General features: G+C 43.9%; 1 protein-coding gene across 1 annotated transcript in view; it reads left to right on the forward strand.

Moving 5' to 3' along the window:
- CTBP2 (C-terminal binding protein 2) overlaps positions 1-18,730 on the forward strand; it is a 177,482-nt gene that overhangs the window by 65,068 nt on the left and 93,684 nt on the right. Inside the window, exon 5 of the mRNA XM_030204693.1 lies at positions 17,037-17,243. Within this exon, the coding sequence (XP_030060553.1) occupies positions 17,037-17,243 (207 nt within the window). The remainder of the gene's footprint in view (positions 1-17,036; positions 17,244-18,730) is intronic.

Below are 18,730 nucleotides of genomic sequence, written 5' to 3' on the forward strand. Positions count from 1 at the left end.
TAATCCCAATCATAATTTCCTGATGCTAGGGTCTACCTTGGGGGTCAGCACTCCAGAAAAAGATCTGGGTGTCATTGTAGATAATACCCCCAAATCTTCTGCTCAGTGTGCAGCGGTGGCCAAAAAAGCAAACAGGATGCTAGGAATTATTAGGAAAGGGATGGTGAATAAGACCAAAAATACTATAATGCCTTTGTATCGCTCCATGGTGCATCCGCACCTCGAGTATTGCATTTGGTTCTGGTCGCCATGTCTCAAAAAAGATATAATGGAATTAGAAAAGGTTCAAAGAAGAGTGACCAAAATGATAAAGGAGATGGAACTCCTCTCGTATGAAGAAAGACGAGGTCAGGGTTCTTCAGCTAGGAAAATGGAAAGATGAGGGGAGATATGATTGAGGTCTACAAAATCCTGAACGGTGTAGAACGAGTAGAAGTAAATCGATTTTTTACTTGTTCCAAAAGTATAAAGACTAGGGGACCCTTGAGGAAGTTACATGGAAATACTTTTAAAACAAATAGGAGGAAATATTTTTTCACTCAAAAATAGTTAAGCTCTGGAACTCTTTGCCAGAGGAGGTGGTACCAGCAGTTAGCGTATGTGGGTTTAAAAAAGGTTTGGACAAATTCCTGGAGGAAAAGTCCATAGTCTGCTATTGAGACAGAAATGGGAAGCAACTGCTTGCTGGGATTTTTAGTATGGAGTGTTGCCACGATTGGGGTTTCTGCCAGTTACTTGTGACCTGGCTTGGCCACTGTTTAGAAAACAGGATACTGGACTAGATGGACCATTGGTCTGACCCAGTATGGCTACTGTTATGTTCTTATAGCCTCCTGTCCCAATAGTAGATACATATGAGGATGCACACTCACAGACTCTTGACGCAGGCGGAAATGCCAAAAACATGGGACTGTGTCATCTTAAGAGGTGCAATTAGAGAGGAAAGTTATGCTGGGTTTTCCAAAGAAAGAACTTTGTGAGTTGATGTTAGGATTTTATAATAGATGCGAAAGGTAACCAGGAGCCGATGATATTGTCTAAATAAGGGCATAATATGATCAAACTGGAGAATGCCTGAGAGAATACAAATAGTAGAATTTTGAACAAATTGTAGTTACTTGATGAGTGAGGAAGGGAGTCAGGCATAAGCAATATTACAGTAGTCAAGTTTTGTAATAACCAATTCGTGAATAAGAGTAGTGCAGGCATCGTCATCCAGAAAAGGGCAGAGAGTATGAATAGATCATACTGAAGAGAAACAAGATCGGACAACAGAAGAAATTTTGGGAGTGAATGTAGATCTTGTTATCCAAAGGGCCGACATTTTAGAAAGGTTTAAAACATGAAGATTCGATGATGGCCAGTCATCAATTGTATCGAATTCGGTCTTCACCAAGGAAGATTTGGGAGAGATACCGGTGCCAGAAATGGTATTCAAAACTGACTAGTCAGAGAAACTGAATGAAATCTTTATAAACCTGGAAGATGTAATGGTGCAATTTGACAAATTGAAGAGTAGCAAATTGCTTGGACTGGATGGTATTCATCCCAGAGTACTGATAGAATTAAAAAATGAACTTGCAGAACTATGTAATTTATCTTTAAAATCAAGCATGGTACTTGAAGATTGGAGGGTGACCAATGTAACACCGATGTTAAAAAAGGACTCCAGAGGTGATCTCGGAAATTATAGACCAGTGAGCTTGACGTTGGTGCTGGGCAAAATGGTAGAGACTATTACAGAGCATATTTAACAGCATGGATTAATGAGACAAAACCAACATGGATTTAGTGAAGGGAAATCTTGCCTCACCAATCCACTACATTTCTTTGGAGGGGTGAGCAAACATTTGGATAAAGGTGAGCCAGTCGATATCATGTGTCTGGATTTTCAAAAGGCATGGTCACTGCATCTCAAAAAAGATATAGTGGAATTAGAAAAGGTACATAAACCTATTTATTAACATTTATAGAAATCACTTATCTTCACATTGAAAGGAATTTACAGAACATTACTTAAACCTATCCATTAAAATCTATATGTCACTTCATATTAGAAGGATTTTACAGTACATCACAACCGGAGATCACGTGATGCCGTGAGGAGCATCGGATGTGGGTACCTGGAGCTGCTCAGGGTTCCGTTCCTCCATCATCGGCGTTATTAAAGAAGATTTCTCACTTATTCTAAGCAGTATAGTTGGCTCATCTTATATGGGTTTTTTTAATTACATTTGTACCCCACGCTTTCCCACTCATGGCAGGCTCAATGTGGCTTACATGGGGCAATGGAGGGTTAAGTGACTTGGCCAGAGTCACAAGGAGCTGCCTGTGCCTGAAGTGGGAATTGAGCTCAGCTCCTCAGGACCAAAGTCCACCACCCTAACCACTAGGCCACTCCTCCACACAAGTTTGTGAAGGTGACAACCGTGATGGCTTCTAAATGAACAAAAAAAGGCTTGGAGCGCATCAAGCAGGCTGATGACAAGATGGCGGAGCTGAACAGGCCCCGTAGCTTCCATGCACGGAGACAGTGATAGTAGATCTAACTGCTTCCATGGTTAATGCATTGGATCCGAGACTTGTACAGCTGTCGGAGCAGATCTCGGGCATTTCTCAATTAACAGCTGACTTGGCCCGGAGAGCAGGCGAATTAGAAGTCCGAGTGTTGGACCTAGAGGATGGTGCACACGTGGGAAATGCAGAATTGGCCCAGTTAACGGCAATGGTTAAAACGCAACAACTTAAACTGGATGATTTGGAGAACCGATCTTGCAGGGATAACCTGCGGTTCGTGGGTGTTCCGGAGTTGGTCCCAGAGAAAACTCTGAGGCAGGAATTGGAGTGGTGGTTGGGGTCTATGATGACGGCAGCAGGACATGCAGCGAAGGTGCAGTTGGAGAGAGCACACCGCTTGGGTGTGTAAAGAGCAGGCGAGCAGAGGCCTAGAACTGTTATTGCAAAATTCCATAACTCGGCGCAAAAATACTTACTTTTTCAGTATTATCGGGCACACAGGGAGGAGGTGTGCTATGGTGAGACACAAGTGCGCATGTTTCAAGACTACTCCGTGGAACTTTCAGCGAGGCATCGACTGTTCTCTCCTGTGTATTCGCGATTAATGGAGCGGAACTACAAATTTCAATTGCGGTATCTTGAGAATTTTGGATAAAGGTCAGTGGCGTACCCATGAGTCTCTGGAGAGTGCTCTGACCTGGTTGCAAGGAGAGACCGAGAGTTCCTCCCCGAAGAGTCCGGGTTGAAGTGATCTGCAGTCCACTGAATTCTCAGTGGTACAAGGAACTGAAGAGACATTTTGTTCTTGGGACAGAGTTATGAGGTTAGAGCCTGGTTTGTCAGAGTGCAGACCTGGTAAAATGAGCATAATGAGATTGTTGAGTTATTTCAGTTTTGCGATGCGACATTGTGTTTGCAGTGTAAACCATTTCAGGTTCGGGCTGGGATACAGATATGGAGTGTTTGAGTGTTTGGATGAGTGGGGACTGGGAGGGTGAGCAACATTATTTGTTTGTGGATGTGAGTGGACTGAGTTGTTCGGTGGGTGGAGGGAATCTGTGAGTGAATGGAGTGTGGGGAACGTACATGAAGTGAAGGAGTGAACACCATTGTATGTCGATAAAAATTTTGTAAGTTATGGTTCTTTCAGGAGGGAGGAACCTGTTAGGCGTCTTTTGGGTTGGTGACGACCTATGAAGAGGGTTGGTTATGTTCTCAAGGGAGGGAGGGTCTGGGGGGATGGGAGGGAGGGGGCAGAATAGAGAGGGGGGAAGTGGTGAAGATGGATATTCTTTGCTGGGATTGAATGTAAAAGTAAGGGGCAGGGACTGGGGTTGTTGTCATACATGTCAGGAACAACTGCTTTTTGGAGTCTGTCTTTGTGCCATTGTTGTTGGTTGTGTTCGACTCCTGGGTGAAGGCTGGGCACCTAGGGGTTGTTAAGATTTTGAGGGTGTTTTTTCTTCGTATGCCTGAAATTACGCCATACTCCTTGACTGTCTAGATCCAGACCCTGGTGTATACCCAGCAGATAGAACCTGGACCAACTTCGAGATACTCTCGGAGGATCTTATCTCTCAAACGCTGAAAAGATTTGCTAAATCCCATTGCAAATTAGAAACATGCCCAAAGAATCTCATGACATCAGCTCCTCAACAATTTATAACAGACCTCACGAATCACATGAATTATATGTTACAAACTGGACTCTTCCCAGAGGAGAAAGGAAACATTCTACTCACCCCCATACCCAAAGATGTAAAGAAAAATGCTTGCAAACTATCCAACTACAGACCAGTAGCATCCATTCCCTTAATAACCAAACTAACAGAAGGGATGGTAACCAAACAACTCACAAACTATTTAGACAAATTCTCAATACTACTCAACTCCCAATCAGGATTCCGATCTAACCACAGTATGGAAACAGTACTAGGCACCCTCATGAACAAATTTAAACAAATGATTGCAAATGGCAAGAACATACTACTTCTACAATTTGATATGTCCAGCGCCTTCGACATGGTTGATCATGGGATACTACTACATATCCTTGAATACTTCGGAATTGGAGGCAACGTTCTCAATTGGTTCAAGGGGTTCCTAATCACACGGTCATACCAAGTGACATCTAATTCGACTACATCAGCTACATGGAAACCTGAATGCGGAGTTCCACAGGGATCCCCCCTCTCACCGACCTTATTCAACTTAATGATGATACCATTGGCCAAACTTCTATCAAACCATAACCTCAACCCATATATCTACGCTGACGACGTAACGATCTACATCCCATTTAAACAAGACCTAAAAGAAATTTCCAACGACATCAACCAAAGTTTACATATGCACACATGGGCGGATGCATTTCAATTGAAACTCAATGCAGAAAAAAACCCAATGCCTAGTAATCACCTCGCAATATAACACGAACAAATTCATCACCATGAACACACCAAAACTGGCTCTTCCAATCTCGGACACCCTAAAAATTCTTGGAATCACTATTGATCAACACCTAACACTTGAGAACCATGTGAAAAACACAACCAATAAGATGTTCCACTCAATGTGGAAATTGAAAAGAGTAAGACCTTATTTCCTAAGGACCGTCTTCCGTAACCTGGTACAATCATTAGTACTAAGTCACCTACCAGCTTATAATCGAACGAGAAAAACGCCCAAGTTCCGACCTAAATCGGGAGATGGGCGTTTATCTCACAAAAACGAATAACGCGGTATAATCAAAAGCCGAATTTGGGACGCTTTCAACTGCACTCCGTCGCGGATGCGGACAAAGTGGACGGGGGCGTGTCGAAGGCGGAACTGGGGCATGGTTATCACCCGAACAGAGATGGGCGCCCTTCGCCGATAATGGATGCGTTTGTAGCTAGAATTTAGGGCACTTTTCCTGGACCCTGTTTTTTCACGAATAAGGCCCCAAAAAGTGCCCTAAATGACCAGATTACCCCCAGAGGGAATCGGGGATGACCTCCCCTGACTCCCCCAGTGGTCACTAACCCCCTCCCACCACAAAAAAATGATGTTTCACAACTTTTTATTTTCACCCTCAAATGTCATACCCTCCTCCCAGGCAGCAGTATGCAGGTCCCTGGAGCAGTTGTTAGGGGGTGCAGTGGACGTCAGGCAGGTGGACCCAGGCCCATCCCCCCTACCTGTTACAATTGTGCTGCTTAATGCTTATTAGTCGTCCAACCCCCCCAAACCCACTGTACCCACATGTAGGTGCCCCTCTTCACCCCTTAGGGCTATAGTAATGGTGTAGACTTGTGGGCAGTGGGTTTTGAGGGGGATTTGGGGGGCTCAACACACAATGGAAGGGTGCTATGCACCTGGGAGCTCTTTTACCTGTTTTTTTGTTTTTGTAAAAGTGCCCCCTAGGGTGCCCAGTTGGTGTCCTGGCATGTGAGGGGGACCAGTGCACTACGAATCCTGGCCCCTTCCACGAACAAATGCCTTGGATTTATTCGTTTTTGAGCTGGGCACTTTCCTTTTCCATTATCGCTGAAAAGCAAAAACGCCCAGCTCACACATTGGCGAATAAAACATGGGCGTCTATTTTTTATCGATAATACGGTTCGGTCCGCCCCTTCACGGACCCGTTCTCGGAGATTAACGCCCATGGAGATAGGCGTTTCTGTTCCATTATGCCCCTCCTAGACTACTGCAACGCACTCTACGCTGGTTGCAAAGAACAAATAATCAAGAACAAACAGCTCAGAACAGTGCAGCTAGACTAATATTCGGAAAAACAAAATATGAAAGTGCTAAACCCTTACGAGAAAAGTTACACTGGCTCCCACTTAAAGAACGCATCACGTTCAAAATATGCACCCTAACTCATAAAATCATTCATGGAGATGCCCCAGCCTACATGTCAGACCTGATAGACCTACCATCCAGAAATGCTAAAAAGTCATCCCGCACATTCCTTAATCTGCATTTCCCCAACTGCAAAGGTCTAACGTACAAAACAACGCATGCATCAACCTTTTCTTACCTGAGCACACAATTCTGGAATGCGCTACCACACAACTTAAAAACGACCTACGAATTAATTAATTTCCGCAAACTTCTGAAGACCCATCTCTTTAACAAGACATACCACAAAGAACAACAATTATGAACTCCTATACATTCACCCAGAATTGTCTTATAATATTTGATTGTTAATCTACTACTATGTTCTGCTATTATCATGACACCCAAGATCCTTCTGTAATACCAAATGTATATTTTCTTATGTATTTCCACTATTCATGATATATTGTAAGCCACATTGAGCCTGCAAAGAGGTGGGAAAATGTGGGATACAAATGCAATAAATAAATAAATAAATTTGGGATCATGGCTAGACCACAGGCTCCAAGATTCATTTTCTGGAACGTGTCTGGTATTTCCACCCCTGTTAAATGGACAAAAATTTTGTCTGCTCTACAGCGCCACAAGGCCTCTATAGCATGCCTTCAAGAAACTAAATTAACAGATGCTGAGCATTTAAAACTAAAACAAAGATGGGTGGGGGACTGCTATTTTGCATCTTCTGGGGGCAAGAGGGGGGTGGTGGCTGTCCTGATTCATAAAAGCTTGCAATGTACTTCCAGGGTGGTGGAGCGAGATAGGGATGGTCGTTATATCTTACTTAATTTGAATATAATGGGTCAAGAGGTTTTTCTTCTTAATGTCTATGGGCCTAACGTTTATGATCATTCATTCTTTCAGCATTTGGTCCGTCTGGGGATCCAGCATGCAACGGCTCCATGGATTGTTCTGGGTGACTTTAATCAGGTTATGGATGGTGGGCAAGATCGATCTAGCTTTAATGCGGGATCAGCAATGGGCAGAGGGAAAGGTCTAGCGTTTCTCTGTAGTGTCTTTAACTTGGTAGATTTTTGGAGGCTGGGTAATCCCTCAGTGCGAGACTATACCCATATGTCGAGGGCTCATGGCACCTGGTCTCGTCTGGATTATATTTTGCTATCATTTATCTTGTACCCACTGCTGTTACACGCGGAGATTGGCTCAATGGAAGTTTCGGACCTAATTTGGGTGGATTTGGACTTGGGGATGACTAGGCTTCGTCAAGGCTTGTGGAGATTTTCTGTGTACTTAAAAGATGACGAGAAATTTTGAGAATATCTCCAACAGAGATGGTCTTATTTTGCGGATATGAATGGTGGTCATGAGCAGGAGGCACAGTTGTATTGGGAAACTTCTAAGGTGGTGTTACGGGGTGACATCATTACATATACAGTGGTGGAAATAAGTATTTGATCCCTTGCTGATTTTGTAAGTGTGCCCACTGACAAAGACATGAGCAGCCCATAATTGAAGGGTAGGTTATTGGTAACAGTGAGAGATAGCACATCACAAATTAAATCCGGAAAATCACATTGTGGAAAGTATATGAATTTATTTGCATTCTGCAGAGGGAAATAAGTATTTGATCCCCCACCAACCAGTAAGAGATCTGGCCCCTACAGACCAGGTAGATGCTCCAAATCAACTCGTTACCTGCATGACAGACAGCTGTCGGCAATGGTCACCTGTATGAAAGACACCTGTCCACAGACTCAGTGAATCAGTCAGACTCTAACCTCTACAAAATGGCCAAGAGCAAGGAGCTGTCTAAGGATGTCAGGGACAAGATCATACACCTGCACAAGGCTGGAATGGGCTACAAAACCATCAGTAAGACGCTGGGCGAGAAGGAGACAACTGTTGGTGCCATAGTAAGAAAATGGAAGAAGTACAAAATGACTGTCAATCGACAAAGATCTGGGGCTCCACGCAAAATCTCACCTCGTGGGGTATCCTTGATCATGAGGAAGGTTAAAAATCAGCCTACAACTACAAGGGGGGAACTTGTCAATGATCTCAAGGCAGCTGGGACCACTGTCACCACGAAAACCATTGGTAACACATTACGACATAACGGATTGCAATCCTGCAGTGCCTGCAAGGTCCCCCTGCTCCAGAAGGCACATGTGACGGCCCGTCTGAAGTTTGCCAGTGAACACCTGGATGATGCTGAGAGTGATTGGGAGAAGGTGCTGTGGTCAGATGAGACAAAAATTGAGCTCTTTGGCATGAACTCAACTCGCCGTGTTTGGAGGAAGAGAAATGCTGCCTATGACCCAAAGAACACCGTCCCCACTGTCAAGCATGGAGGTGGAAATGTTATGTTTTGGGGGTGTTTCTCTGCTAAGGGCACAGGACTACTTCACCGCATCAATGGGAGAATGGATGGGGCCATGTACCGTACAATTCTGAGTGACAACCTCCTTCCCTCCGCCAGGGCCTTAAAAATGGGTCATGGCTGGGTCTTCCAGCACGACAATGACCCAAAACATACAGCCAAGGCAACAAAGGAGTGGCTCAGGAAGAAGCACATTAGGGTCATGGAGTGGCCTAGCCAGTCACCAGACCTTAATCCCATTGAAAACTTATGGAGGGAGCTGAAGCTGCGAGTTGCCAAGCGACAGCCCAGAACTCTTAATGATTTAGAGATGATCTGCAAAGAGGAGTGGACCAAAATTCCTCCTGACATGTGTGCAAACCTCATCATCAACTACAGAAGACGTCTGACCGCTGTGCTTGCCAACAAGGGTTTTGCCACCAAGTATTAGGTCTTGTTTGCCAGAGGGATTAAATACTTATTTCCCTCTGCAGAATGCAAATAAATTCATATACTTTCCACAATGTGATTTTCCGGATTTAATTTGTGATGTGCTATCTCTCACTGTTACCAATAACCTACCCTTCAATTATGGGCTGCTCATGTCTTTGTCAGTGGGCACACTTACAAAATCAGCAAGGGATCAAATACTTATTTCCACCACTGTATGTGTGACCGTTCCCGGAGGTTATCTCAGGGGATAATTCAGCTAGAGAAGAAATACCAAGTAGCGAAATGGGCTTATTTGGCAGCCCCTTCTGTAGGGACTAGGGACGTGATGTCCGCCTCTTTGGCAGAGTTGAACGCTATGATTCACGAGAAAACAAAGAAACATATCTTTCATAGATCTTATTCGTTCCACAAATTTGGAAATAAGTCAGGTAGGTTGCTGGCGTGAATCAACAAGACCTGGGGAGGCAATAGATTCATCCCATTTTTTTTTTTATATATTTATTGATTTTAATTATAATACAAACAAATCAAGTTTGTAAGGCAATACAGAGAGTTATTGAGGAAAAAAAATGAAAAAAAAAGTATATATTCCATTTAAACATACATGTCAAACTCATTTATCTTATCTCTCTTCCTTAGACCACCATAAGATAAGGGGGGGAGAGTCCAAACTAATTTAAGGAGAATTATTACTCTAAAAGAGAAGGAAAAAAAAAATTTCTTAGCATAAATTGGCATAGTCCTGATTTTACTTTCTCTTAATTCTTACTTGCTGATATCAATCGTTCTTCCTATTCAGCTAGATGGATTTTTAGCGTCCAGAAAAACCTTTAACTGAGATGGCTCAAAAAAAATGTATTTAATGCCAGACATACGAATTATACATTTGCATGGATATGCCAAGGTAAATATTGCACCCAACGCTTTCACTTCCTCTCTCAATGCAAGAAATTGCTTTCGCCTCTGCTGTGTTATCTTAGTAACGTCAGGGTAGACCCATATTTTCTGCCCACAAAACAGGGCTGACGAATGTTTAAAGTACATTTTCATAATCATATTTAAATCTTGTTCAAAAACCATAGATATTATAAGGGTCCCTCTTGAAGTTATTTCTATCATTGAGTCTTCCAATAGTGCTGTTAAGTTCTGAATATCTATTGCAGGGGGTTGATGTACTTCTCCTTGCTTTTGCACTTTAGGTAAATAATAAACCTTATTACAAGGTGGAATATCCGCTGGAGAAAACTTCAAAATCTCCTGCAAATATTTTTTGAAAAAGTCTCGGGGAGTCAAAGCTGGTGAAATAGGAAAATTCAACATTCTAAGCGTGAGGCGTCGATTATGATTTTCTATCTGCTCTATTTTACGAGCAGTGAAAACTTTATCCTTCACAAGAGAATCAACAGTTGACGTAACCATTTTTATTTCTTCTTTTACTCTGGCAAATTGAGTAGCAGATTCTCTTTTAACTTCCTCATGGGATTCTGACATTAAAGTCAACTTACTTGCAATCGTGGAAACTTCTCTTGTAGATTTAGCCACCTCAATAGTCAGTCTCTGAAGCGCCATCCAAATAGCTTCCATTGTCACCTCCTGGGGCATTTCCAGCTCCAGTGTATTCTCAACCGCTGTTCCAGGGGAGAAACCGCCAGAAAGGGACAAGTCATCGACCACATCGGTTCCCGCTTGATCCCCTAACTCCACTCTGGTTCCTGCGGGACAAGGAGGCGGATTCAGCGTCGGCGGCGATAGGGTAACATCTAGGCCCCTGGCCAACGTCGCTCCTTCGTTGTTGGCCAACGCGGGGATCACCGAACCGGTATCGAGTGGTAAGCTTCTCACGAAGCGGTCTAACGTCTGCTGGTTTGGGGACGACGTTAGTGCAATTGGCGGTTGCACTTTTGTTGTCCCTTTTCTTTTAGTATGGGGCATAGTGGAAATCGAGGAAAAAGTCTTAAGGATTACCCGCAAACAATTCGAGAGCTTCCGTGAGCACAGCTAGGACGCCATCTTGCTCCTCCCCCGCATCAATTCATCCCATTTTTAAAGGGCCCTGATGGCACGCAGAGGAATAGTATTTCAGGGGTGGTTAAGATTCTGCAGGACTATTATGCGGCGTTATATGCCACCCCAGAGCCTCGTTTGGGGCCTTCGGTGGTGGATTATCTCGTGGACTCGGGGTTGCCGCGCCTTTCTCCACAGGCTTTGACTAAGTTGAATGCTCTGTTGCAGGCCAAGGAGCTACAGAAGGTGGTGAAATCGCTAAAGCGAGGTTCTGCTTTGGGGCAGAGTATTAACAGCTTTTATTCCCTAAGATCTGTGGTTCGTTATTAGCTTTTCTTGAAGACTCAATTTCGCAAGGGAAATTTCCTAGGCATTCCAATGAAGCTCTGATCACCTTATTTCCAAAGGGGGGTAGACCTCAAGGTCAACCGGGCTCTTATAGACCGATCTTGCTTATAAATGTTGATTTTAAGATCTTGGCTAAGGTCCTAGCGGAGCATTTAACCCCTTTTGTGTCAGATGTGGTGGGCGAGGGACAGGTATGGTTTGTACGGGGCTGTCACTCGTGTATTAATGTACAGAAGGTTTGTTTAGCAATCGACAAGAGTCATTTTACCGCAGATCCTTTGTTGTTGGTTAGTCTAGACGCGGAGAAGGCCTTCGATAAGGTAAGATGGGATTATCTATTTTCTGTGTTGAAATACATGGGTCTACAAGGTTGGTTTTTGCAGGCTATAGTGATGTATGCGCAGCCGCGGGCCTCTTTGGTGGTGAACGGCTTGCACTCAAGCTCTTTCCTGGTTGTGTGTGGAACCCGTCAAGGGTGCCCACTTTCGCCAATATTATTTCTGCTGCATCTAGAACCTTTGTTGCAGACTGTCCAAAGGGATCTGGATATTACCAGGGTGGAATTGCAAGCGGTAGCAGTTAAAACATTAGCTTTTGCAGATGACGTTCTTGTGACCTTGACAAGACCACAACATTCTTTATCTCAATTGCTTAGTGTAATTGAGGAGTTTCTGGATTTTCCTTAAACATGCAGAAGTCAGTGGCTTTGCCGATTCAAGCACAGATCCGGGAGTCCTGGGTGTCAGCAATCGGCAGTGGGTTCTCAAAGAATACACAGTCCACACGGGTTTGGATATATATAAATTATATTATACTAGTAAAAAAGCCCCGTTTCTGATGCAAATGAAACGGGGGCTAGCAATGTTTTCTTCTGTGTGCATGTGGGAGTGTGTGTGTCCCTGCCCTCTGCCCTCTCTCCCCTCCCCCCTCTGAGTCCTTCAGTAAAAAAGCCCTGTTTCTGATGCAAATGAAACGGGGGGGGGGGGGGGGGGGGCTAGCAAGGTTTTCTTCTGTGTGCATGTGGGAGTGTGTGTGTCCCTGCTCTCTGGCCTCTCTCCCCTCCCCCCTCTGAGTCCTTCACTGTTACAGAGCCAGCGATTTGATTTTGTGCTCTGCTGTTTTCCTTCACTGACTGTTTGTGTTACAGAGAGGGCGGGGCAGACACTCATAGGGAAACCGGATATCTCGCCCCCTTCACACTTCCGGCTGGAGGCTTCATAGAACGTTGGTGTTGCGTTTTATATAGAGAGATTATGCAGATATATATAGGCTTATAGCACTTAGTACAGGTAAAAGGGTACAAGGCTGTCTCTGGGTGTGTGTTTAGAGTAAGAGAAAGAAAGGATAGGGTGTTTGTTCAGAAGAGAGAAGCCTTGGGGCTGTGCTGCGAGAGGTATATAGGTATGCAAAGAGAAAGGAAGAGAGAGAAGCTGCCAGCCCCCAGAGCCCTGTACTCTGGGGCTCAAGATGGTGGTGGGCAGAGGGAAAGAAAGAGAGAGACGTAGTGCCCTGGACACAGAGAAGTGCCCTGGACAGAGAGAAGGGGGGAGAGCTGCCCCGAGCACAATGTGCTCTGTTTTTATACCTCCAGAACAAAGAGATAATAAAACTTATCTTCTTTCCCAGCCAACTCCAGTGTACTTTTCTTTGAAGTCAGGAGAGATGAGCAATTTCACCGGTTGTCCTTTTTGAAGTCCCAAGACATGGAGCCTCTATGTCTGGCCTCCTTTGTTCTCAAAGAGAGCTCTGCTCCCAGATGGAACAAAAAGTATGCTGACCAAGAGCAATTAAACACAGGGCTCTTAGGCCATTTGGTCCATTTCATCCTCTGATTCTTGAAGGGGAGAGGGGAAGTTCTCAGAGGTCAGAAGCTGGTTTAATATTATGTCAAGCTGGTTTCATATTAATATAAGTATATCCAGCAATAAATTTGACTTCCAGCAATCCTGACATCTCCACCCCTTTTTTTTTCATGGAGGCAAGATGGAAGCAAACCTGGGTACCTGATCTGTCACTGTAGTGACAGACTATTCCCATACCTCCAGTTATATTCCTGCTAATTCATATCTCCACAGTAGTGAGATGTTTAAATCCCAATATGAGTTCAAGCCTCGTGTCTTAGGTTGGGCAGTCCTTAATATGCCACCTTTAGAGCACCATTAGAGCAGAATGGACAGTGCATAAGGGATGCAGGCATTTGGGAGGTTAAGGTCTACTGGTACCAGGATGCCCGTTATACAAAGCTCAAATTAACCTGCCAGACTACAGTGGCTCCAAAGTAGATGATGGGACTGTTAAAAAAAACCAAATTACCATGCCAGATTAAAAATGTAAATGCTGGGAAGAAAGTAGTTAAAAAAATGTTTAGATGGGAAGAAAAGTAGTGTGTGTGTGTATAGCTGCCTTATAAGGGTGAGGGTATTTTATAGGTTAAACTTTGCACAGAGTTGTACATATGTCTAAGTTTACAACACATGAAAATCATACCAATGCATAGCAATACTTGTACACCAGTTACAATAATGATAGGGTGAATTAAAACATTAAAGACATGATCAGCAGTAGGTGAATATCCAAAGAATAGTTCCCATACTGAGACATGGGAGTCTTGTACCAAATTTTGAACAGTTTGTCTAATTTGTCCATTCATGACACTGGGAGGGCCTTTTTCCGCTTTCTTGGGCAGAAGGGCCATTTAAATATTTTGGAGTCTGGATACCCGCTAACTTGACTTGTATATATGAACTGAACGTAGCACCATTGAGGGAGAGTACTAGACGAACGCTACGGGTTTGGAAGTCGCTGCCCCTGTCCATTGTGGGCAGGATAGCACTTTACAATATGATCCTGGTGCCTAAGTGGACTTACGCTTTGCAGATGTTGCCGTTGTATTTGGCACGATAAACGACCTAGGGCGGTGTCTGCAAAGCTTTATCTTCCGCGGGTTCAAGGTGGCCTAGGTTTGCTGAATGTAAAATTTTTGTCGGTAGCGAGTAATCTGCTCCATCTCTCAGATTGGTTCCGTAATACAAATTATTTTTCGTGTACGGAGGTAGAAACGAGTTTATTGTAGCCACATCATTTTAATTTTTGGTTACATGCGTTACCGAGAGAGATACATACCCCGCCGTTTTTTGTGTCGATACTGTTACCGTTGCGGAAGACCTGGCGTTGGGTATGCCGCTATTATGGACTCTCAGCAGTTTGTTCACCATTATTGCCGTTACGGGGTAATGCACACTTCCCTCCTGGCACTACCTCTGCTACTTTTGTTAACTGGGTTGGCCATGGTATATTGTACCTCCACCAGTTGTATTCAGAAAAGGGGACGTTGAAGACTTTTGAGGATTTAACATCAGAGTTTGGAGCAGTAGAGATGGATTTCTTCGCATTCTTTCAATTACATCACTTTTTACAGTCACTCCCCCCTTCTTCTGTGAGTCCGGATGTCTGGGACAGGCTGTTGTCTATTTTGGTATTAGATGCTCAGTTGGCAGTCCCCTTAAAATATTACCATGCTGGTCTTAGGGAGCAGCTTGGGGAATACGATTATGATCAATTGGCAGCACAATGGAATAGGGTGGGCATTCAAGCAGAACAGTTGAAGGCATGTCTTTTGGATATTTCCAAAGTCTCAGTGAGTGTGGTGTTGAGAGAGACATCATACAAATTTTTTACACAAATGTTTATTTCCCTACACAAGGCATGGTGAGCAACTATGAGGGGAGACGACAGGTGTTTGACGTGTGGTTATTCACCGGCGGATTTGGGACACATGTTCTGGAATTGTCCAGGAGTCCTGGAATTCTGGAGACAGATATGTCGCCATGTGTCTAATCTGTGGGGGATCACTTGGCGCCAGAGACCATTGTTGTTATTTGATAAGTTCCAGCTTTCGCAATCTTCACCAAAGGGGTTGAAGTCATTTCTCAAAAAGGCCGTTCTAGTAGGTAAGAAGGCCATCCTCCACTTGTGGATAACCTCTGATTACCCGGTACTTTCACAGTGGCGATCAAGGATGATTTTTCTTTGTTCGCTGGAATGTAGAGATGTGGGCGATTTAGCCTCGTCTAAAGGTGATGATTTTTGTCGTACTTGGTCCCCGTTTTGGGACTCCCTGACAGCGGTGGCACGAAGCAGAATTCTAAACTCTTAGTATATGACACGGCTTAGGAGGGGAGAGGGGGAGGAGGGGAATGGGGGGTAATAGGACGGGAAAGGTGATGATTTAATAGAATGAGAAGAGTGGGAATGTATTAGTACAATTTTGAGTATGAGCAGTTTACTCCATACTAGAGGTGGTTGATTCCAGCGAAATTTAAGGAGCTGCTCTTTGTGGTCTAGAAGAGGAACAGAGTAAAAGGAAGGGAGGGAGGTGGGTGGGGGGTGTGAAGGTGTTGGGGAGAACACAAAATGTGTTATTGATGGTTGATGTCATTTTCTATCATATCAATCAAACCATATCAATTTCAAAGCCCAGACTTTAATCCACAAGAGAATACACGGAGAATCTCCGAACTATATGATAAATCTGGTCGACCTTCCAGCAAGAAACATGTCTGTATCCTCACGAAAGTACCTCAACCCAGCTGTAAAGGTCTCAAGTACAAAACTTATTTTGGATCCAATTTCTCCTTCCTGGGCACCCGTCAATGGAACGCTCTCCCTAGATCTATCCGAGCAATCCATGACCACCTACCATTCAGAAAAGCACTAAAAACCCATCTATTCAAACAAGCCTACCCAAAAGACCCAGATTAATCTCATGAACCCATCTACCTTACATATACTGAAGAGAAAACGACATTGACCCAGAATCTATCTCCCACCTTACCCTCCTCTCTCTATCACCTGTCTCTACCTACCTACCCATCCATTTACTACCCATCCATCCTTCTATTATGTTATACTTAATTTCCTACTTTACATAACAAAATTCTGTGTTACCTATTACAATATAAGCCACATTGAGCCTGCTTTTAGTGGGAAAGTGCGGGATACAAATATAATAAATAAATAAATTTTCTAGTTGTTAAACTTTTCATGGTATTGGCTTTTTGAAGAATCCAGTTGACAAATGTTGCTTATGTATTTTGCCATCAATAAAAAAGATTGAAACATATAGTACATCACAACCTATTCATTACAGTCTATAGAAGTCACTTATCTTCACATTAGAAGGATTTTACAGTACATATCACATAAACCTATTCATTAAAATCTATAATCTCTTATATTCAATCAGTTAAAAATCACAAACTTTGCTTTGAAAACGTTTTGTTGGGCAGACTAAATGGACCGTTTACCATGTCACTATATTTTTGGGGATCTGCTAGATATTTGTGACCATACTGGCCACTGTTGGAGATAAGATGCTGAGCTTGATGGGCCTTGGTATGATTCAACATGATTTTCTTATGGTCTTATCATATCGTTAAGGGATCTTAGAGCAGGCCTGTGTAGGTTTGGGGAGCTGTTCATATTAGGTTGCTTTTTACTCCTTGTTGTGCAGGCATTGCTGTGTGTAACGTCCCCTCCGCTGCTGTGGAAGAGACTGCAGACTCCACCATTTGCCATATCCTCAACCTCTACAGGCGTAATACATGGCTCTACCAGCTGCTACGGGAAGGCAACTACATACAGAATGTGGAGCATATCCGTGAGGTGGCTTCAGGAGCGGCTCGCATTCGAGGAGAGACTCTGGGCCTCATTGGATTTGGTATGCTGGGGTAGGGAGAATAATGGAAAGCCAGTGAATAGATAAGAAGTGGAGGGACAAAGAGTACAGGGGTGCGGGGAGGGAGAAAAGACAGAGAAATATAGGATAGAGACAGAGAGGAGAATGCTTTCTTGGGGACAAAGGAAGGAGTGCTGGACCAGAGCTGCCACAGCTGAAGGAGTGGGAGGGGTATTGATTTCAGTTTTGGCATAGGATATGCCCTGCTACTATCAATACAGCATGTTCACCATGTTGACCCCTGTTGCCACAGCAGAATATCAGCTACACTCTTAGGACCAAATTCTATAAAAATAATGCCACAACATTGGAATAGAAAAAAACACACTAAGCATTAGAATAGTGCTTTCCACTGGGATCCGTGCCTACCTATAGATATGAGGATTTACACCAACGAAACCCTGATGTAAATCCTCACACCTAAATTAGGCACAGAGCCCCCATAAGTTCCAGGGATGCCCCTGGTCTGCCTATAACCATCCCGTGGCCACCCCTCTTTTTGGAGCCATGTGTAAAATTTACGCCGGATCCTGGCACACAAATTTAAATTAATGCCACTTAGTGCCGATAGTTGATTATCAGCAGCCAATTATCAGTGCTAATTGGCTTGTTCAATTAAATTGCGCACAATTGAGTGCCATATATAGAATTCGGGGGTTGTTGCATTTAATTACATAGTTATTTATTACATGACACATCTTCTTTGAACATTTTTATTGTTTTATATAAGTTTTATGGAAAAATAAATAAACCACATTCAGCATTATATTAGCTACACAAGTCACACTTGGGCAAAACGTAGAGGTGGATAGGAATTATAAATAACTCATAATAGAAATCTCTTTATTAAAAATAAATCTAATCACTTGATGCAAAATTAATCCCATGCAGCCACATTTTAGCCCGCATCAGAAATATCTGCTGTTTCCCTAATCATGTAATGGCAAATTGTAGAATCCAATTTGAAATATCTATTTGACATGTAAATGGAGCTTGCTCCAAGGAAAAGAATGTTTTCTGTGTACCACAGGGATCAGTCCTCGGGCCAGCTCTCTTTAACATCTTTGTGGGTGATATTGCATAAGGACTGTCTGGTAACATTTGTCTCTTTGCAGATGATACCAAACTCTGTAATAGGGTGGACACTCCAGAGAGTGTGAATCAGTGGCTTTCCTAGCCTGGATGACACCCGGGGCGGATCGCCAATGCGCCCCCCCCCCCCCCCCCGGGTGCAGCTCACCCCGCCCCTGCGAAATGACACCTCCCCCCCCCCCGGCGAAATGACACCCCCCCCCGGGTGCACGCCACTGGGGGGGTGCCGCGGCACACGCCTGTCGGCTCCGAGTTCGCTAACTTCGCTTGTTCACTGCAACTCCCTCTGCCCCGGAACAGGAAGTAACCTGTTCCGGGGCAGAGGGAGCTGCAGCGAACGAACGAAGTTATCGAACTCGGAGCTGACAGGCGCGTAC

The sequence above is a fragment of the Microcaecilia unicolor genome, chromosome 5 (assembly GCF_901765095.1).
Source record: "Microcaecilia unicolor chromosome 5, aMicUni1.1, whole genome shotgun sequence".
NCBI lineage: Eukaryota > Metazoa > Chordata > Amphibia > Gymnophiona > Siphonopidae > Microcaecilia > Microcaecilia unicolor.